The 22310-nt window shown below is 49.6% G+C and overlaps 1 protein-coding gene across 1 annotated transcript in view; it reads right to left on the reverse strand.

Annotated features, from left to right (window-relative positions):
• ALK (ALK receptor tyrosine kinase) overlaps nt 1–22310 on the reverse strand; it is a 248482-nt gene that overhangs the window by 38688 nt on the left and 187484 nt on the right. The window contains 4 exon segments of the mRNA XM_029593009.1: nt 6844–6936; nt 9417–9514; nt 13404–13533; nt 22126–22190. Coding sequence (XP_029448869.1) covers nt 6844–6936; nt 9417–9514; nt 13404–13533; nt 22126–22190 — 386 coding nt within the window.

The raw sequence follows: 22310 nt of genomic DNA on the forward strand, positions 1-22310 counted from the left end.
GCGTGTTAACCAGCCCATAGTAAAAGGGTCATTTAGCAGAGGGAATTTTATTCTCCACCACAATCCCTCAAAGACTGTGCCAACTTTGCTTTCCTGCTGCAAAGTGTCCCACTCAAACAGGCCGACTCTGCAAGAAACGCAGGAGGACGGTGCTCCGTGTTAAGCGCCCGCTCTCCCGATGCGCCCAGCCACCTCTCCTGGGCACGCGATCCTATATTTAAATGAGGGGTCGCGCTGAAAGGCGGCGCTGAGGACGATCACGCACCCCTAGCGACTCCTTGGCCCAGGAGAGGTGGCTCTGTCAGCGGGTTCAGGAAACCGACGCTCAATTTTACGAGCGCCAGTTTTCCAAACCCGCTGACAGTGAATCGGATAGGAAAACGGAGGCCGGTAAAATTGAGCTTCCGTTCTCCTAACCGGATCGGCTGGCACATGTAAAAAAACATTATTTTTTTTTTAAACATTTTTGGTTCTTCCGACTTAATATCTCTAGGATAGTAAGTCAGAGGGTGTACAGAAAAGCAGTATTTTCTGGGTTGCTCATACATTTATGAGCGCAATATGTGTGGATTGGCTGCACATTTTACTTTCAGTATCCTGGGTGAATGACTAACAGCCTCATCACATGCATTTGCATGTGATGAGCGCTATTGGTTTTCAGGGGGTTTGGCCGCGCATTTTCGAGGCACTAAGCCCCTTACAGTATAAGGGGTAATAGACATCCCTCAAAAACACGCAGCCAAATCCGTGTTAAACAGTGCGCACGGCCGAGCGCGCACTTTACAGAATGAGCCTGAAATCTCTCCACCCCCAGACCAACTCAAGAAGCCCCATTCGGGCCTACCCACTCCTATATCGCCTCCCCTCACCCAAGAATGCAAACGCTCCCTCCAGAATCAGCCAAGCCCCAAACCCTACTTATTTTTCCAGAACTGACGTGCAGAATTTTGAAGGTGCCTCCTTTCTTTTCCTGACAAACTCAGACTGAGGCCAATTATTGTTGCTTCGTTACATTTCAAGCTCAGGCAGCTATGGAGATTGTGTTCGGCTAGGAGGTGGCTATTAGGCTAAATGTATGTGTGCCCCACTGCAAAACACAGGCGTAAGTTATGTGCATACCTTTGGAAAATGTAAATTATGCACATAGAAGATTCAGAACAACGCCCTCTCTCCCCGAGCTGCCTCTTTCTTAGGTGGTCAGATTTAATCAAGTTACAAATGTACACGTGTAGTTTTAGATGGCGGAAGATTCACTTAATGACATTCAGCCAATTTATGCATAGGGAGGGTAATTTTCAGAGACCCGTGCAAGACTAAAGGTTGTGTACCCAAAGGACCTGCAGACTTTATCCCAAATTTTCAAAGTGGATTTAATCCGTGCATAAATCCACTTTGAAAATTTAGCAGGTGTGTGCGGAGCCCAGCACAGCATGTGTGCACTTATTTTCACCTGCTCGCTGGCGGGTATCACTATGTGCAGAGTTATGCACGTGAATGGTTTCCCTGACGTCCATTGAAGTACATGTAAAATCGCTTCGGTGAGTGCTTTTACACACACACAACCAGACCCTTTCCTGAGCAATTTTCAAAAACCCATGCAAGTGCATAAAATGAGTTTCAAACAGGTAAATCCTTTGGAAAATCAGGCTCTTAGCTTCTTATTTCATGAGCTTAGTGTAACCAAGATGTTACTAATTGCCTGGATGTGCTAAGAAAACTGCTTATTTAAATCTTGCTAAGAGCAATTATAGGCAGAGAGACTTGAGAAAACCTGCAGCAGGTGAAAGCTGCAAAATGTCTATTAACCCTCAAGTGATCCAATAGCAGCAAACAGAGGTACAAAAAAAATCAATTGTCAGTTCTACCACACTAATTAAACTGTTGTGAGTAGAAGTTCCTGGCCATGGGAATACATTACTTTTACAGCACATTGGAGCATATGGCCCAGATTGTGTAAAACATTTTGAATTATGTGCTGGTCAGGTTATAAGCCTGGGCAGAATGCCAAGGAGGAAAAATATGCAATCAACCCTGCAGGGCTCTAACCAGGGAAACTGGCAGATTTGCAACTCAGAGTTGGCAATCCAGCAGACATCCTAAAAAGACTAATCCAGACTCTAACAAAATGAGGAAGTGTGCACAAGCGAAGGGAGAACACAGACTGATCTACCCAGCAAAATACCTATTTACCCAACTATACCGTTCAACCGTTTATTCTTTCCTATCTCTTCCTTCTTATCCAAGTTCTTATCCAAGAACGGTATTGTATACCGTTCAACCGTTTATTCTTTCCTATCTCTTCCTTCTTATCCAAGTTCTGCTACCCTTGTTATTTGTAACTGCTCCTTCGATCACCACAGTTCTAGTTGATGTATTTAATGCACTCCCGTTTCATGTAAACCAGCAAGATATGTGCTCATGATTGCCGGTATATAAAAACCTTAAATAAATAAATAAAAATAAATAAATAAACTACTTAGAAACTCATCCTCTAAATACTTAAGCACATCAGATGCTATCATCATTGCATAAAGGGTATTTTTGGGAGAGATGTGAGGATGGTATTTGTCAGCTGTAAAATATTCCCCTATCCCAACCCCCACCATCGTTCCCCTTTTCCCTGAAGCCAGCATTGGAAACCTGTGGTCATCGGTAATTGGCCTGCGAGCAGGATGGGCCCAATAGGAGGACTGGCTTATATGGACTGAAGGCAGCAATAATGGATATACAGCGGGAGGATCAGCCCGCGTGGGATGGAGGCAGCGGTGACGGCAGATAGAGGGGGAGGATCAGCCCGCGTGGGATGGGAGGCAGCGGTGACGGCAGATAGAGGGGGAGGATCAGCCCGCGTGGGATGGAGGCAGCGGTGACGGCAGATAGAGGGGGAGGATCAGCCCGCGTGGAATGGAGGCAGCGGTGACGGCAGATAGAGGGGGAGGATCAGCCCGCGTGGGATGGAGGCAGCGGTGACGGCAGATAGAGGGGAAGGATCAGCCCGGCGTGGGATGGAGGCAGCGGTGACGGCAGATAGAGGGGGGAGGATCAGCCCGCGTGGGATGGAGGCAGCGGGGACGGCAGATAGAGGGGGAGGATCAGCCCGCGTGGGATGGAGGCAGCGGTGACGGCAGATAGAGGGGGAGGATCAGCCCGCGTGGGATGGAGGCAGCGGTGACGGCAGATAGAGGGGAGGATCAGCCCGCGTGGGATGGAGGCAGCGGTGACGGCAGATAGAGGGGGAGGATGAGCCCGCGTGGGATGGAGGCAGCGGTGACGGCAGATAGAGGGGGAGGATCAGCCCGCGTGGGATGGAGGCAGCGGTGACGGCAGATAGAGAGGGGGAGGATCAGCCCGCGTGGGATGGAGGCAGCGGTGACTGGCAGATAGAGGGGGGAGGATCAGCCCGCGTGGGATGGAGGCAGCGGTGACGGCAGATAGAGGGAGAGGATCAGCCCGCGTGGGCCGGAGGCAGCGGTGACGGCAGATAGAGGGAGAGGATCAGCCCGCGTGGGATGGAGGCAGCGGTGACGGCAGATAGAGGGGGAGGATCAGCCCGCATGGGATGGAGGCAGCGGTGACGGCAGATAGAGGGAGAGGATCAGTCCGCGTGGGCCGGAGGCAGCGGTGACGGCAGATAGAGGGGGAGGATCAGCCCGCGTGGGATGGAGGCAGCGGTGACGGCAGATAGAGGGAGAGGATCAGCCCGCGTGGGATGGAGGCAGCGGGTGACGGCAGATAGAGGGAGAGGATCAGCCCGCGTGGGATGGAGGCAGCGGTGACGGCAAGATAGAGGGGGGAGGATCAGCCCGCGTGGGATGGAGGCAGCGGTGACGGCAGATAGAGGGGGAGGATCAGCCCGCGTGGGATGGAGGCAGCGGTGACGGCAGATAGAGGGGGGAGGATCAGCCCGCGTGGGATGGAGGCAGAGGTTGATGGCAGATAGAGGGGGAGGATCAGCCCGCGTGGGATGGAAGCAGCGGTGACGGCAGATAGAGGGAGAGGATCAGCCCGCGTGGGATGGAGGCAGCGGTGACGGCAGATAGAGGGGGAGGATCAGCCCGCGTGGGATGGAGGCAGTGGTGACGGCAGATAGAGGGGGAGGATCAGTCCGCGTGGGATGGAGGCAGCGGTGACGGCAGATAGAGGGGGAGGATCAGCCCGCGTGGGATGGAGGCAGCGGTGACGGCAGATAGAGGGAGAGGATCAGCCCGCGTGGGATGGAGGCAGCGGTGACGGCAGATAGAGGGAGAGGATCAGCCCGCGTGGGATGGAGGCAGCGGTGACGGCAGATAGAGGGGGAGGATCAGCCCCGCGTGGGATGGAGGCAAGCGGTGACGGCAGATAGAGGGGGAGGATCAGCCCGCGTGGGATGGAGGCAGCGGTGACGGCAGATAGAGGGGGAGGATCAGCCCGCGTGGGATGGAGGCAGAGGTGACGGCAGATAGAGGGGGAGGATCAGCCCGCGTGGGATGGAAGCAGCGGTGACGGCAGATAGAGGGGGAGGATCAGCCCGCGTGGGATGGAGGCAGAGGTGACGGCAGATAGAGGGGGAGGATCAGCCCGCGTGGGATGGAAGCAGCGGTGACGGCAGATAGAGGGAGAGGATCAGCCCGCGTGGGATGGAGGCAGCGGTGACGGCAGATAGAGGGGGAGGACCAGCCCGCGTGGGATGGAGGCAGCGGTGACGGCAGATAGAGGGGGAGGATCAGCCCGCGTGGGATGGAGGCAGCGGTGATGGCAGATAGAGGGAGAGGATCAGCCCGCGTGGGATGGAGGCAGCGGTGACGGCAGATAGAGGGGGAGGATCAGCCCGCGTGGGATGGAGGCAGCGGTGACGGCAGATAGAGGGGGAGGATCAGCCCGCGTGGGATGGAGGCAGCGGTGACGGCAGATAGAGGGGGAGGATCAGCCCGCGTGGGATGGAGGCAGAGGTGACGGCAGATAGAGGGGGAGGATCAGCCCGCGTGGGATGGAAGCAGCGGTGACGGCAGATAGAGGGAGAGGATCAGCCCGCGTGGGATGGAGGCAGCGGTGACGGCAGATAGAGGGGGAGGATCAGCCCACGTGGGATGGAGGCAGCGGTGACGGCAGATAGAGGGGGAGGATCAGTCCGCGTGGGATGGAGGCAGCGGTGACGGCAGATAGAGGGGGAGGACCAGCCCGCGTGGGATGGAGGCAGCGGTGACGGCAGATAGAGGGGGAGGATCAGCCCGCGTGGGATGGAGGCAGCGGTGACGGCAGATAGAGGGGGAGGATCAGCCCGCGTGGGATGGAGGCAGCGGTGACGGCAGATAGAGGGGGAGGATCAGCCCGCGTGGGCCGGAGGCAGCGGTGACGGTGCTGGGCCCAAAGGGAGACCTGGTCTGCTTCAACCTGACAAAGCAGCACAGTAGCAGCACTAAGAAGTCACTTGGAGAAGTAAAAATGAGCAGACTACATAAAGGAGGAGAGGGAGGAAAGAGGATAAGAGGGGGATAGTGTTCTCCTTGACAGTCTTAAATTAAGACTTATCTTTTGGAGGAAGAGGGGTCATTTGCATTGAGTTTAGCGCCAGCAGTCATTTTGAAATGGTCACTTCCATGGCATCCGCCCGTCACATCAAGGCTGGAGGAGGGGAACGCAAGGTCTTCAGGTACCACACAGAGCTCTTCTCTCATGCCCTCAGCCAGATACTCCAGACCCCCAAAGCAATGGTCCCTGCCGGAGACTAGAGGGAGGGCCCCGGGCGCGCCACGCCACGCCAGCCTTGCATTCAGCCAGGACGACCTCTTCTTCTCCTCTCTTCATAACCCGCATACTACTTAGCTGCACAGAAAGAGGTCCTGCTGGGTGCCACCAAGCACCGCCTCTCAGTGTTGGCCGGGCAGTTTTAGCTGGGGTACGTTCAGCGGCAGGACTAGCTGGGTAGGGGGCCGCGGAGTCTCCTGGCGATAACTTTCTCACGCTCTCTCTCTAGCCAGCTAAGATCCACCTCGGCGTAATTAGCTTGGCCTGAGGTACAGAAAGGCTCTAAATAAATAGAGTTCAAATTTAAAAAAGAGAGAAAAACGTTCAGCAAATGTTCGCTTGATTTAAGCAGTTCCAAAGTAGCCGAGTTTAGCTGCCAAAAAAGAAAAAAAAAAATTGTGCGAGCAGGATTTTGTGCAAAACCCAAGGAGGGACGTTCGCCCGAGTCTTCCAGTGTTGCACTTTCAGGCAAATGCCCGCCCGCACATTTGGAAGGAAACGTGTGCCTGCGGGATATTCTCTGAAAGAGTTTTATTTTTTTTCCCTTCCAGAAGCTTCAGGAAATTTAAATCCTCAAGCGAAAAGTTGCGCGCTAGTCAGAATCGCGACGGGAAAATGGCTCTCGGGCCTGTTGCGCGATCTTTGATTCTTGCTGGAAAAATTTAAATCTGCTCTTCTTCCCTGTAACCTGTTTTTAAAATTCCAGTGTGGCTCCTTGAGGCTCTCTGCGGGACCAGCTTTGCATTAATTATCTTGGTAAACGTCATGCGGTTGCACGCTGTGAAAGGGGCAAGCCCGGGGGGGGGGCGGGAAAGCACTGTGCACTGATTTCATTTTGCAAATCCCGCGGATACTTTACTGTGTGTGAAGCAGGCGCCAGGCCCCTGACCCGCTGAGCCCCCCTCCCCTCCCCGCTGGTGCTGATTTCACAGGGAAACGCAATGGGTCTCCTTTTGAAAGTGAGCTCGCGGATCTGCCGGCACAAAGTACTGGCGGACCCGTATACGAGCCGGGGGGGGGGGGTTAAAATTTGCCCCCCCTTGAAGGGACACTCAGTATCTGATGCCAAGAAAAACCCTCCCCTTTTAAATAGCATCGCCGTTGGCTCTGTTTTCTTACCTGTAGATATCCCGGGCCATACCGAAATCTCCAATTTTGGCGATTCTCCCAGGCCCCTGACAAGTAAGGAGGCAGTTCCTGGCAGCAATGTCCCTGGAAAAAAAAAAGAGACTTTATTTACAGTTTTCTGCACATGAAGAAATGTTTGCATTTTCTGCATTCCAGACGCGTTATTATTATTGAATTCTACATTCCCCCCCTTTTAACCACGGTTTCAGTTAAACTGATATGTACCTTGGAATCTTTAGAGGGAAAAAAAAAACCAACCCCAACAGCGGCAGAGTTAGGTTTTGCTAAGTGGCCAGGTCATAGGGCAGGAGGAGGATGGGGAGCGGCGTTCTGGGACCTCTATTGGTCATCCAGGAAACTGGGCCCTCCTAAGAATTACTGAAAGGGCACGAGCTGGGCAGAAATAAAAGATCAGAAGTGCTACACTATGAGCAAAATGCAGAATAAAATATGGAAAGGTGTATTAGAAAAACCAAGAGGGAATTCATAGGATGGCTCGTTCCATAAAATCTAAGGCCAAGCTTACTGCCCATACGAGCGCGCCTGCTTGACCAGACCGTGGGCTGCATAGAGACATAGGATGTGACTTGTCTAGCCTGCCCGTCCGGTCTTCCCAGTTTGTTTCCTGCTGCAGCGCCCTGGACCACAGTCCATCATCGGCTTACCTTTTGCTACTTCTGTTTTTCGAAAGGAAGCAAAGTCAATACGTGACCCGGTCACACATTTACTGTTTGCTGTAAGAGCTGTCTTAGTAGCGTACGCTCCTGTTTTACACGGGGAATCAGACACGTCAAACGGTCAGTGTGCAAATGGGTGAGATAAGTGCAAAAACACGGCCAGTGGACCCCCCCCGGCGTTGCTCGTGTGGGGCCGCACTGGGATCTCTGCTACAGACCTGGGCCTACTGGCTAGGACCAAGCAGTGAATGTGCCATCTTGCCACAACACCCCCACGGGAGGTGGCTGCAATGCATATTAGCAGGTGACCTCTAGGTCCAGTGCGACATTTTATTTTGGAGAAGGTCTGGCGTTTTGTAGTTCCCCTCTTTTTTTTTTTTCTGTTTTAGCAGCAGTGGCTAAACCCTCTCCTGAGAAGCACAGGAAGAAATGGATCAATTTTGCTGGCCTACATACAGAGGCTAGCGACAGGGGTCATCTTGGCTTTTGTGTCTTTTGAGCGTATGCGGATTTTTGCCGGGAGGAAGTTTCGTGTCTGTTCTTCCTGTCCCAGAGAGAGGAATGGGGAAGAATACATCCTTGTGTCATCTACAAGAACCGTGGAGAAAAGGAATGGACACGAACTGGAATCCCAAACTGGGAGGAGAAAACCGGGAGCCGCCCATGGAAGATTCAGCCGGGAGAAGAGGAGAAGGAAGGATCAGGCAGTGGATCACAGGTATTCGGGTAATGGAGAAAGGGAGACCCTCAAGGGATAGGAGAATCCTTTTTAGTGCAATCCAAGCAGTCTATACTCCCTCCAAGGAAAGCCAGGACCCTGGGGAAAAGATCACAGAACTGCAGATACAGATCGTTTGAGATTCGATTTATTGCTGTGATTACGGACGTGACAAGAAGAAAATGTACCTGGTGCCAATTCATTTCCATTAAACGAGCTGAACAGTAAGGGGCAGATTTTGAAAGGGTTAGGCGCGTAACCCTTTTAAACCCCTCCTGCGTGTGCCGAGCCTATTTTGCATAGGCTCGGCGACGCACGCAAGCCCCGGGACGCGCGTATGTCCCGGGACTCGAAAAAGGGGCGGGGCGGGGGCGTGGCCAGAGGCAGGCGCAACTTTAATAATAAAGGTGGGGGGATTTAGGTAGGGCTGGGGGGCGTGTTAGATAGGGAAGGGAGGGGAAGGTGGGGGGGGGGGCGAAAGGAAAGTTCCCTCTGAGGCCACTCCGGGGAAAGCCATCGGGGCTCCCCTAGGGCTCGACGCGCACAAGGTGCACCCCCTTGCGTGCGCGCATGTTATAAAATCAGGCGTGGATTTGTGCGCGCCGGGTTGCGCGCACAAATCTACGCCCGCACGTAGGTTTCGAAAATCTGGCCCTAAGCCTTTGATTTTTTGAACACAGAGTAAGTGTCCATTCTGTTTCTTGGCTCTGGAAGCTACAGCGTTTGAGCACACGACCACTGAAAGAGAAGCCATAAACTACACCTTGGACCCTGTAGGCCCATCCTTCACCCCCTCCCTCTCCCTTTCTCAAAATCCATGCCAGGGTTTGGTAGGACTAAGCCCTGGTACTAAGTGTGCCCCTTGCCTTTGTAGGAATGCATGGACTATTTTTGAAGAGCAGGTCTTGGGGGCTGTCCTGCTGCAGTTGAGGGCCTGTGCTTTGCGCAGCAGTAGGGTAGTGATAGCTTGGACCGAAGCGAAAGGGGGCGTCCTGCCTCCCTGCCCTGCCCCCCGGTGCTGTGGGGCTTGTGACTCGCGGCAGGCTGTAAGTTACTGTCCAGCCGCGGAGACACCGTCGCCTGAAATTTCAGGCATGGCGAACCTCAGGGGTAACAAAAGGCAAAACAAACGGAAATGGAAAGGGGCAAGAGAAGAAGGGTGGGCTCACCTGTGAATAAAGTGGTTTTCTTCCAAATACTGACAGCCGTGCGCGATGTCACGAGCCGCGTTCAACAAGTCCAGCATAGCCAGGGAAGAGGGCTGGTTCTGCAGGAAGCAGGGAAACAAATGCCTTTATTGCAGAAGCAGCACATAAAAGATTTTAAATATATATATATAATTTTAAATAAATATGAGCATCGTACAGAATTCAAGTCACATTTCTGCTTTTTTTTTTTTCCCATTTCTCCTCCCCTGCAAAGCATCTCTCTCTGCTCGGTACTCTCCGTCTCCCAGCGGACACGCAACATGGATCGCCTTCAGCTCGCTTCTGTTGGTCTATCCCGTCCTGGGGGGGAGGTCCGTGAGCCGACCCCTGCCACGGCCCGTGGGAGGTGTGGAATACCCCTGCCGCTTCTTGTGGCCCGGTGCCACCGTCACTGGGCTGGGGGCTCTTTAGCTGTTCCAAGAGCAATGATTGGCTTTCCCGCCTCCCACAGGCTGGGACAGCGGTCGGCTCATGGACTTCCCCAGGCCCCGTGCCTAGGACGGCAAAAACCCCAGGGGAGGGCGGCGGAGTGGCTGAAGATTTACTGCCTCCCGGCGGTGCTAAATCTCACTCAGCAGAGGACCCACGTTCTGCCTCGGCCCTTTTCCCCGTGCGTCAAGGGCTCGGGGGAAAAAGAAAAAAACAAACAAACAGAAGTTACTGCTTTTCTGTGGCTTCTCCTCCATAGTATCGGCCCAAATGCTCAGCAAAGAGCACGCGAGACCTGTGTAGGCTGAACCGCGCCCATGGGACAGCTTGTGAATAATTGTTTGGGGACTTCGTCAGACCAGTTTTGGAACCACGGCTTTGGAGTTGCCTGCCGTTATTTCAAGTCCTGACTTAAGTGCCATCGTGTTGCCAGGTAGAGGACGGGAGTGGTCGCCCCTGACGTTGTCTGCTTTCACCCCGTGGCCCCACTACAACAACTAACTGAGCACAGAATGAAAGAAGTCTGATTCCCTTCCGAAAAGCCGCCCTTATCTTTGCATAAAGCTCTACCCATATAAACACGCCTTTGTTCCTCTTCCACGATTCATCCCGCAAGACACACGCAGAGGCAGAGATGCGCACAGAAAATGGTTCCCAGACAAGACAAATGGCAGAGCCGTAAGAGAGTAATCCAGGATATTCAAGATCTGGAAGAGACGCTAAGGGCCGACAGGCCGAGAACCGAAGGCTCGTCTTCAGCAGTGCAGGGAGCGGGAATCTGTCTGCTTAACTTTAGGCAAGAAAGTCAGCAGGACTTACCCGGGTAAGTCTGCCGCCAAATATACTCTGCTAAAGTTACCCAGAGTGACTTTAGGCCCCAGTTTTTTTTTCCGACCACTTAAACCACCTAAGTACAGCTAAATTTAAGCCCTGCCCCTGGAAACCCTCCATCCTCCGTCTTTTTATCCAGCTAAATGTTACCCGGGTAAAGAATTAACCAAGTAAACTTTCGATGGTGAGAGGGTGACCTGTTCTGTTCAGAGTTTTTGTCCAGGTAGCTCTTTGGCTATCTGGATAAACCCCAGCTCACAAGTTTGGAAGTGTTCTCCTATTCTCACCCTGTCTTCGCTTCTCACCTCACCACTGCCCCCAGCCTTCACTCGCTCCTCACCTCCCCCTTCCTCTTTACACTCTTCCCCTAGCATCCACCCCTCCTCTTTATGTCTTTCTCCCAGCATTCACCCTTCCTTCTCGCTCCCCCAAGCATTTAACCCCTGCTCTTCTTCTTCACCACAGCATTCACGCCTTCTCGCGACTCATCATCCCCAACATTAAGCTCTCCTCCTTACTCCCCCTTCCCTAGCATTATTCCCCGTCTCCGCCCCTTCCTCAGTATTTGCTCCTCCTCTTTATTCACCCCCCTCCTCAGGTTCATCCAGTTTTTACATGCTCCTCCCATCCCCCACAGCATTCACCCCCTTCCTCGTCATCCCATTCCCCCAGCATTTGTGCTCTTCTCCATAATCCACCAGCGTTCATCCCGTTCAAATGTTCTCCCCAGTATTCATTTAGCCTCATCACTTCCTGCCTTTAGTATTCACCCTCTCCTCCTCCTCACTCCCCCTCCCCTAGATTCACCTGCTCCTCAGGCTTCCCCCAACTTTCACCCACTTCTCACCTCCCCAACATCCGCTCCTTCCTATGACTTGTCACCCCCAGCATTCACCCCTCCTCCTCATCCCCTGGTCCAGTATTCACCCCCCCCCCCCTACTCCCTCAGCAAAGATTCGCCTGCAGCATTCACCCTCTTTCACCCTCCCTAGCATTAACCCATTCCTTGCCACCCCCCCTTAGTATTCACTTTCCCCCTTCCATCATTAACCCCCATCCTCATTCAGCATTTCCATCTTTCCAATCCCAGCATTCACCCCTCCTCATCACCTCTCTCCTCATTCTCCAAACATTCACTCCTCCTCATCACTTTCATCAGTCTCTCCCACCCACATTCACCACCTCCTCATCCACTTTCAGTATGCATCTCCTCACGTCATTCCCAGTTGGCTTTATGCTGACTGGGGCTCTCTCCTCCTCCTCCTCTTCCTCTATTTGCTGGCAGCACTGTCAGCAGACCTGGGAGCAGAGAAGAGCCTGCTATGTAACTGCAGTACTCTCTCGCCTGTCCCCGGGACCAGAGGGGTAAAAGGAGCTGGAGAAAGCAGAGCAGCTCTTGTTTCCTCTGCTTGTGACCTGGGATACTGGGGTCCTGCTGACTCCCGGCTAACACACAGCTGGTGAGAGGAGAGAGAGAGAGAGAGAGAGAAGCTTCAAAACCCACTTTTATATTGCTGGTTTTGAACGTGTGCTGGCAGCCAGCCGGTCCAGATAAATAAAAAGCCAGGCTGACTGGGTACTGGCCGGTTGGAAACTCTAGAGAAACAATAGTAAATATGCGATCTCTGCCAACTGAGGCTCACACTCAAGGCTCAAAGTTCAGAAAGACATTCCCAGGCGTTCGCCGTCAGCTGGTTCCCTCTCTGCAAAGAATCTATCAGCATTGTGAGGACACAGGGAGATCGCAAGATGCAGGGATGCTTGAGACAATGCAACAACAAAAGGCTAACTGTACAATAATAAGACGACATGAAACCTTTGTCTAAGTTATTATTCTTCCTAAATTTTTATTTTAAAAGTCTAGGGCATGAGGGGGGTTTAGAAGAGTCCCCTCAAGGGCTTGGGAGAGTTGTCAACAACGGGCGTGCCGGAAGCACCGTGTGACTGCTTCCCGTTTTCCCCTGGAGGACAGCAGAGTCTAACACACAAAGACTTCATGCCAGGGCCAACCGCAGTCACCAGAGACAGCCCCTGGAGCTCCCTCGGGCACCAGACAGAGCGACTGATCTACCCTGAGCTGCACAATAAGACCAGCTAAAAAGAGACTTGGGATAGTGCTATTTTTTGAAAAGAGGCATTTCAGCATGATGTGAGCCATTTACAGATCGTACACTTAGAACATCCCCTCCTGCATGAGCCTTTGCTCCGGTGCCATAACGCCGATGGGAGAAACTGAACTGAGTGTACCACGACGAGTCCAATGAGAAGGAATCACTCATGGGGCTTATCTGTTGACCTTTATTTCTAGGTGTCTTTTTGGACTAACATTACAACACCACTACCTTATCCAAGATAAATCTAGAGGTGGCAACGTTTTTTTTTTTTTTATTATTATTATCTTGCAGCACATAAACATCAGATGGTAATTTCCATGTGTCTGCCTGCAAGTGCACTGCATCCATCAAGAGATTACAAGCACTTTTCAGGAGATATTCTCACTGAAATGGTCGCCTCTCCATAGTTACTTCTCTTTCTGGACATCAGGTTGAAGCTGGGATTTCTGGCATCTAAATGTAGGCGCCACATAATTTTGATACCTATTGTGAAATATTCCTATGCCCAACGGGCATTAGTAGGCAAAAGAAAGTAAGAAACGGTCCCAAAATATTTTGCAGTGGGAAACATTACCAGTCTAGGCCGTGTCTCCCTAAGGAAGGATTTCAGGTCCCCTCCGGCCATGAGCTCCAGCAGGATACAGCGAGGCAGGGCCTGCAAGCTGACACCGATGCAACGCACAATGTTCTGGTGGCTGAATTTGCTGCAGAAACAGAGGACATAACAACTTGGGTGAGAAAGGCAGTTCGGCCCAAGCTTTACTCAAAGGCAAATTACAGACCAGCACTAGGTTACTCTGAAGTGACGTTCGAGCTTGCTTGCTTCCCCTTCCAAGGGGGAAACTCAGATCAGTTTTCGCTTTCCTAAGTGAGCATGGTCGCAAAAATCCACATATAACATCCTACCCTATAGCTGTCCAGTGTGCACTCCGATGACTGATTTTCTCCTGTACTTAGTGCAGTTGGAGTTGGAGCAGGTGGCAGTGCAGGTGGTGGTGGAGTTAAAAAAATGTTTTACTTTTTCTATAACAGGGTTAAGATTTAAAGGTAACAGCACTAACCTCCCCCTTTTTCAAGTACCCTTAGTTTTCAAATAGTTAAAAGTCTGATTCGTCATCCTTCAAACCCTCTGCCCCTCCCCCCCCCCCGAAAATTAATAATTTTATTCAGTACAGTAGAAGAAGAAATTTTGGGGCCGTCCCCCCAAAAAAATATCACAAATTTGTTTATGGACTTTTCCTGTTAATTTCACTACCTAGACTAATATTGCAACTCGCCTTCCCAAGCGGTCAGCTTGTCCTGTTTACACAGCGGACTGTCGGGCATTACAGAGAGCAGAAACAGCGGCAGTAACGCCACGAAGATTACACTGGTGAACATCTGCGTACGGTATTAAGTGGAGACTTTTCAGATTATACGTTCGAAGGAGGCTTTAATAAAGAGGATCTTTCTGGAAGCAAACACACACGCTTCCTACTTTTCTAAGACACCAGATTTTGTTGCTCTTGCACCAATATAATCCCCTTTAAGACAGACGGCATTTTTTCCTATTTCAATTAGATTTAGTTGATGTTTTTCCATGTTCAGATTCCCCCTGAAGAAGCCAACAGGTGAAACGAGGATCCTTGTCGGAGTTCTTCAAAGCCGAACTTCAACATTGGGTCATGCAAATTATGTGATATTTATATATATATATATATTTATTTATTTAAAGTCTTTTATATACCGAAGTATAGCTAGCTGCCTTCACTCCGGTTTACAGGTAAAACAACATGTTACAGCTTAGAACAGTTAACAGTAATAACACCTTGTAACTTTTGAATAACAGATACAATATAAACTTTGACCTTTAAAGAACGAGATAATATGATATGTTAAACACACATTTGCGTAAATGTAACAACGAGTCTGTTATGGGACGTTGAGGGAGGATGGTACATCTGATATGGTTGTAGTATGACATCGCTGTCTGCCAGTTTTGTGATATATATATATATAGATAGATAGATAGAAAGATATTCTTTTTTGATTGAGCTTGCTAACCTCACATTATATTCTGTATTTGCTGGTTTATTAAGAAAAAGGACACAAGTTGTTTGTATCTTTATCTGAGCATGATTTGAGTATGAGTGTGGTGTGTGTGTTATACATAGGATTGTTTTCAGTATAACATCTGTAAAACCTTTTTCATTGTATGTATTTAATTACATTTGTACTACACACAAATTTATATTTTTGATATTAACATTATATGCATTTTTAGGTATGTACTTTTTGTGTAAGTTTTGAATAAAGGTTTAGTTATGATTTTGTGACATATTTAGTTTTGATTTTAAGAAACATTTTTATGTGCTGTTTTACACTAGGGGTAATTAGAATTATAGATATTTAGTGGTACAGCACTATATTAGTGTAAGTTTTCAGATATCTTTTTTCACTATCGGGCGGATTTTAAAAGCCCTGCTCGCGTAAATCTGCCCGGATTTACGCGAGCAGGGCCTTGCGCGCCGGCGCGCCTATTTTCCATAGGCCGCCGGTGCGCACAGAGCCCCGGGACGCACGTAGGTCCCGGGGTTTTTCAAAGGTGGCGTGTCGGGGGCGGGACCGGATGATGCAGCGTTTCGGGGGCGGGACTGGGGGCGTGGCGCCGGCCCGGGGGCATGGTCCAGGCCTCCGGACCAGCTGCCGGGTCGGAAGACGGCGCGCCAGCAGTCTGCTGGCGCGCGTAGATTTACGTCTGCTTCTCGCAGGCATAAATCTAGGGACAAAGGTAAGGGGGGGGTTTAGATAGGGCCGGGGGGGGGGGGGGTGGGTTAGGTAGAGGAAGGGAGGGGAAGGTGAGGGGAGGGCGAAAGGAAGTTCCCTCCGAGGCTGCTCTGATTTCGGAGCGGCCTCGGAGGGAATGGAGGCAGGCTGCGCGGCTCGGCGCGCGCAGGCTGCCCAAAATCGGCAGCCTTGCGCGCGCCGATCCAGGATTTTAGAGGATACGCGTGGCTATGCGCATATCTTATAAAGTACGCGATCGCGCTTTTTAAAAAAATCTACCCCTATATATATATATATATATAGATATATATATATATAGATATATGAATGTATCAGTTATTTATATTAGATTATCCTTCCTGCGAGGGTGGGGAGCTCTGAAAGAATGAGCTTCAGCCTGGACAGATGCAGAAACGCTTTCTAGGGATGGAAGCTGCTAGAAATTCCCAGGCCTCGGCAAACAATATTGAAAACCAGGGGCATTAGCTCACCACATGCAGACTGTCCAGGCAGCACTGGAGGGAGATTATCGCTCTTCTCGGGAACTACTAGGAGAGTAGTTTGGGGGAAGGGAGCATTACGGACCCAGCGTTATTGAGAAAGCAGTTTACCTTCAGATACAAGGTCGTTTGGAAGCTGTTAAGGGGCTCCATCCGGGTTCCTGCCAGGACATGGAGCTGAGACAGCCCTTCTGGCTCTAGTGAATGAAAGATGACGGTGACCAGGACCAGGATGACCATGACCTGGATTCGCTTATTACGCTGCTTGATATTTCAGCAGCCTTTGACTGGGCTGATCCTGATCTTTTACTGAAATCTTTGCACGCCTTGGGATTTCTGGGTGCAGTTGAGAAAGGGTTTACATCTTATCTGACAGATCAGAGTTAGAGTTCGTTAGTAGGCACAGCATTTCGGGAGTAAGGACAACGCTTCACGGAACTCCACAAGGACCCTGTTCTGTCACCACTTTTGTTTGACCTTCACTTGGCGCCGTCTCTGATTCAGAGTTTATCAGGATGAATGCTATCTCTTTGCTGATGACATTCAGCCGGTGAAATATAATGGACTGAATAAGATTATGCGTGTGACAAGCTTTAATACCTGTCTCAATACAGCAATGAAATGGCTGCTGTCGTTTAAACTCAAACTGAATCTCAAGCAGTCTGAATTCTTATGGATTATTCAGGGAAGGATGTTTGTAGTTTGGGAGTGAAGGATGCTAACCTGAATATGGATTGCCAGATTCCAACGGTGGTTAGGGGTGCCTTTTGTCATCTACGAAATGTTTGTCCACTTTGGGCCATGCTGGATACTAGAGACTTGGCAACTCTTATCCACTCACTGGTGATGAGTTGGGGTGGATTACTGTTATTCCTCGTTCCAGGGCATACCCGGATTATCTATGTTAAAGGCCGCAGTTGATTCAGAACGTTGCTGCTATTATTGGGACACTATATCCAGCCTTCATTGGCTCCAAGTGGAGCAGAGGTTAAAATGTAAAATGTTATCTATTGTGTTTCAGTATCTTTGGGGTTTAGAAACAGGGAAAGATAACTTTCAAACAACCGCGTGCATGCCCTTGACTATATTTATGTGGGCGCATGGAAATCTACTCCTGTATTTATAACCTGCACATATATGATATACACAGTTTCCAAAATAGGCCGAATTGCACCCTGTAACACGCGTACACGTGTAAAAAGTCCCCACATGAATACATATTAGGGATGTGAATCGTTTTTTGACGATTTAAAAAAATCGTCAGATATTTTTTAAATCGTCAAAAATCGTTAGAGTCGCGATACAATAGAAATTCCCCCGATTTATTGTGAAAAATCGTAAATCGGGGGAGGGGGGAGGGCGGGAAAACCGTCACACCAAAACAACCCCTAAACCCACCCGACCCTTTAAAACAAATCCCCCACCCTCCCGAACCCCCCCAAAATGTTTTAAATTACCTGGTGGTCCAGTGGGGGGGGTCCCGGCCTGATCTCCCGCTCTCGGGCCATCGGCGCCATTTTGGCTGCCACTAATATAAATGGCGCCGATGGCCCGATAAAAAAAAACCCACCTGACCCTTTAAAATGACCCCTTGAACCCCCCAAAACCTTTTAAAATTTCCTGGTGGTCCAGCGGGGGTGCGATCTCCCGCTCTCGAGCCATCGGCTGCGTTAATAAAAATGGCGCCGATGCCCTTACCATGTGACAGGGCAAAGGTAGCGCCGGCACCATTTTGAATACTGGCAATACGGCCCGAGTGCAGGAGGTCGCTCCCGGACCCCCGCTGGACTTTTGGCAAGTCTTGTGGGAGTCAGGAGGCCCCCCCCAAGCTTGCCAAAAGTCCCTGGGGGTCCAGCGGGGTCCGGGAGCGATCTCCTGCACTCAGGCCGTATTGCCAATATTCAAAATGGCGCCGGCGCTACCTTTGCCCTGTCACATGGTAAGGGCAAAGGGCCATCGGCACCATTTTTATTAACGCAGCCGATGGCCTGAGAGCGGGAGATCGCTCCCCACGCTCCCGCTGGACCACTAGGTAATTTTAAAACCTTTTTGGGGGGTTCAGGAGGGTGTTTTGATTATCGGATCGGGCGCAGCCGATAGAACTCAAATCGGGCTGGGCGATAAAAATTTTAAGATTTGGATCGGAACCGGAACCGATCAGATTCCAGTTCTGATTCACATCTCTAATACATATTGCACATATCCAGACAAGTTCCGATTTATCCGGCTAAGTAACAGCAAAGCCCCTACTTAGCCGGACAGATCAGAATTTATCTACATAAGTAGCTGGCAGCTGCTATACTCAAGTATTTATACGTCTAAATTTAAAAACTTACGCGTGGAGATTTTACCTGCGTAATTTCCATGCATTTACCCCCAATAAACCAGGTTTTACGTGTGTTAAGTCGGGAGATTTCCTAACATGCGAGCGGCAGTGAAATTACCATTTTTACCAATTAGTCTAACCGTTTGCCCAGCCCCATCTGCAGGTCATCGAGACCCTCCTGGATCTTCAGCCCCCGAGTCCCCCATTTCACCCAGACCCCCTCACCCAGTCAGTATTTCACATTTTAAGACCTTGACGATCACCTACTCTAGATTCAGATACGTAAATACAGGTGAGCAAGCTGCCAAATCTGCATGCCTACATCTCTCACGCGTAACTAATGTCGGCCCCGCCCCAGAACTCTCCTGGCACGCCGCTTTTTCACATGCGCAAACTTACTCACCAACCCTTACTTGTGCGTGTACTTTGAGGTTTATAAAACAGCACATACACGCGTTAATGCCATTTACATGCGTAAATGCTGATTTTTAAGCACACGTTTGAAGATTCACCTTTAAGTCTTTGATGGACTCATTAATTTACTATGCACCAACAGCTTTCCTGGAAACAGCTCCTTTGGGGAAAGTGCATTTAACCGACCTGTTGGATAGCATTTAGCTGCCCCCCCCCCCCCCCCCCCCCCCCCCGAATTTTGGAATATACCTTGCACTTATCCACATTACTTCACTCATAGCCCACTGCCGCCTCATCGGGTCTCCTTGCCCTCCTGATCTGGCCACCTCTGTGCTTTATTATTTATTATCGCTTTGACTTATTCCCGTTCCCTGTGTGGCCTGTTAGAGGCTTTCTTGCCTTGTCTAGTACCTTTTCTGAGTGAGGCCTGTTAGAGGCCACACTTGTCTTATCAAGTTTCTTTTTGTTTGCTCCCCTGTCCTCCCTGTGACCCTCCTACCAGTTCCTGCTTGGCCTCCTAACAGCCTTCTTGCCTGTTTTCTGTCCTTGTCTGTCTGCTCCCTGTCTTGTCCTGCATTCTGTTTCTGCTTTGCCCTTGCCCCTGTCCTAGCCTTGGTGTCTCGCTTGTCTTGCCCCTGCCTTGCCTTGTTCCCGTCTCTGTTCCTCTGCTCTCTTGATTGTCTGCTCCCTGATCTGCCTTGTATCCTGTCCCAGAATTGCCATGCCTTGCCCTCTGTCTCTGTTTCTGTCTATTTGTCTGCCCTATTTCCCACCTTGCTCCACCCCTGATATTTCCCCTGTTCAAGTTCCTGCTAGCCCTGCATCTCCTTGCTATCGGACTGACTTTTCATTCCTGATCAGGCCTGATCTTCAACATTGCCTCTGCTCGAACTCTGCCTGCCCTGCCTGTCTTCGAATCTGCCTGAACCCCTGCTCCAAGTATCCTGCCAGAGGAGTCCTGCCAGAGTATCCTGCCAGCCACCAGAACCTGTGGGCTCAACCCAAGGGGGAGGTGGCCGGATAGGCAGAAGACCCTGCCCTGCTCTGCTCTTGAGTCCTGTACTGCTCCTACTTGGGGATTTCATTTAACTGGCCTACACGGCCATGACAAATGGTTTTAGGGGGAGGGTGTTTTTAGTGGGTGATAATCGGGGGGGAATTTGCATTGGGGGAGGGTGGAAATTGGGAGGTGGGCATGTTTGGAAGATGATTGTGTATGCATTGTATTTGTAACAGTAACCGCATCTATGTAATAATGAGACTGCGGCATATCAAGTGGAACAATAAACTGAACTAAATGTTTTGTATCAAAATCTCTGTGCTCCTTGAATCTTGTCACATTAGCTGACTTATCACTCTAAAAAAACAGTCACCGTCCATGTACTGGGACCCTCTAACGTAGCCATCAACACAGTGATCTCTTTGGCGTACTTACTGCATGCTTGTAGAATGGAAAATCTGAGATCAGTGAGTCTGGCAGTAAGAAAGGGAGAATTGTTAACCACGCTGGACCTGATGGAGGCTTATCTTCATATTCTGAAAAGATCAACTCATCAGCGCTTTCTTCGTTTTGCGGTTCTGGGTCGGCATGTCCAGTTTCAAAGCCCTGCCCTTTGGGGTTAGCGATGGCACCAGGGACTTTTTCAAAGATGAGGGTGGTTGATGCAATGGCCTTGCACAAGGAAGGAATCTTGGTTCATACTTAGCTGGATGATTGGTTGATCAGGGGTGAAGTCGCACTCAGAGAGACTCTTGGCCACCCAGAGAGTGATTCAGTGCTTGCAGGCTGGTTAGGCAATTTCTCTAAGAGCAATCTGTGGCCATCCCAGACTCTAATTTATACAGGAGCCCATTTCAATACGAAGCTGGTTCAAGTTTGTTTAAGAGACCAAAGATTGCAGAAGATAGCTTGCCAAGTGCCTGCGCTTTTGTCCATAAAGCATCAGATAGTGTGCTCCTATTTTCAACTTTTGGGGTCCATGGCAGCCTCTTGGACTTAATATTCTGGGTGAGGATGCACATGAGGCCTTTTCAGAGGATATTGCTATCCATTTGAAATCCCTAGTCACAATGGTATTCCATAAGAAATTGGTATTAAATTATATTGTTAAATAGAAAATTGTCAGCAAACTCGTCTATCCATTTCAAAACCCCCATGCAAATTGAACTAAAAGATTGTGCGCGTGATCTTGGTGGAATTATTGACAGTGAATTAAACTTGAAGAAATACATTAGGCACAAACTTAGAAATGGCTATAATAAATTACACATCTTTAAACAATTGAAACCCCTTCTTAGCTTTGACAATTTTCGAACAGTACTTCGAATGTTCATTTTTGCCAACCTTGATTATTGTAATCCCCTTTTTGATTGGACTACCTTTGAACACATTAAGACCATTACAAATTTTACAGAATGCTACAGCAGGGACCTTAACGGATGGGAGAAAGTTTGATCATATTACCCCTACATTGATCACTTTATATTGGTTGCCAATAAAATACAGGATTGATTTTAAAGTATTATGTTTATTACACAAATCCATTTATAATGAGAAATTTGAATGGTTAAATGCCTTTTTGCATCTACATATTCCCCAATGAAATCTGAGATCAGCAAATAAAGGCCTTTTAACCGTTCCCTGAATGCGATCAGCGCATTTGAGTGAGGTAACAGACAGAGCTATTTCAGTTGCTGGCCCTAAACTATGAAACTCTATCCCTACTGAAATAAGGCTGCAACACATTTTTTTTTATTTTCAAGAAAAATCTAATGATGTGGCTCTTTAAGCAAGCATGAGAGGAATGAGACAATCAGGTCAGCATTAAAAAAAAATGTAAACCAGGATCACAAGAGGCTTATTTATTTATTTTACCGTATCATGCTTGTTTTTTATTGTTTGTTATTTTGATTTGATTAGATTGATCTTATTGTATTTTATTTGAGTTTAGAATGTAATGAATTGTTAATTATTATCTGTTTATACAATTGCTTTAAACCGTTATGATTGAATACAGAATGCAAAAAATATCAGTCCAGGCCTTTGCTCAGTAATGGGTGACGATTGACCCCTCAGAGGAAGAGGGATACAGACCTGGCCTTTTGGGCTACCAGTCACTGCGTCCTCCATTCAGAAAACTATTTTCTATCAGGGACCTTGCTAGCACAGGGGCCAAGATATTGAGCAATGCACTAAGGCTTTGTGGGATTCTTCTGTAACGTGCTCATTCCTTTAAGGGGCAAAGGCTGCGTGCAACTGGGGAGAGGCATCAGTTTGCCTGGTACAGTACCTGATGATAAGAGCTTCCATGAGGAAGTCCAGCTCATCTTGTTCAGAACACACTTCTGGCAAGGTCTGCAAAGAGAGGAGGGAAAGAGAGGGCAGTACAGCAGACTCATCTCCAGAATGTCTTTTTCATTCACACCCACATCCAATGCCAGTTATTTGCAAGAAAATTAGCATTATTGCATGATG

The sequence above is a fragment of the Rhinatrema bivittatum genome, chromosome 3 (assembly GCF_901001135.1).
Source record: "Rhinatrema bivittatum chromosome 3, aRhiBiv1.1, whole genome shotgun sequence".
Taxonomy (NCBI): domain Eukaryota; kingdom Metazoa; phylum Chordata; class Amphibia; order Gymnophiona; family Rhinatrematidae; genus Rhinatrema; species Rhinatrema bivittatum.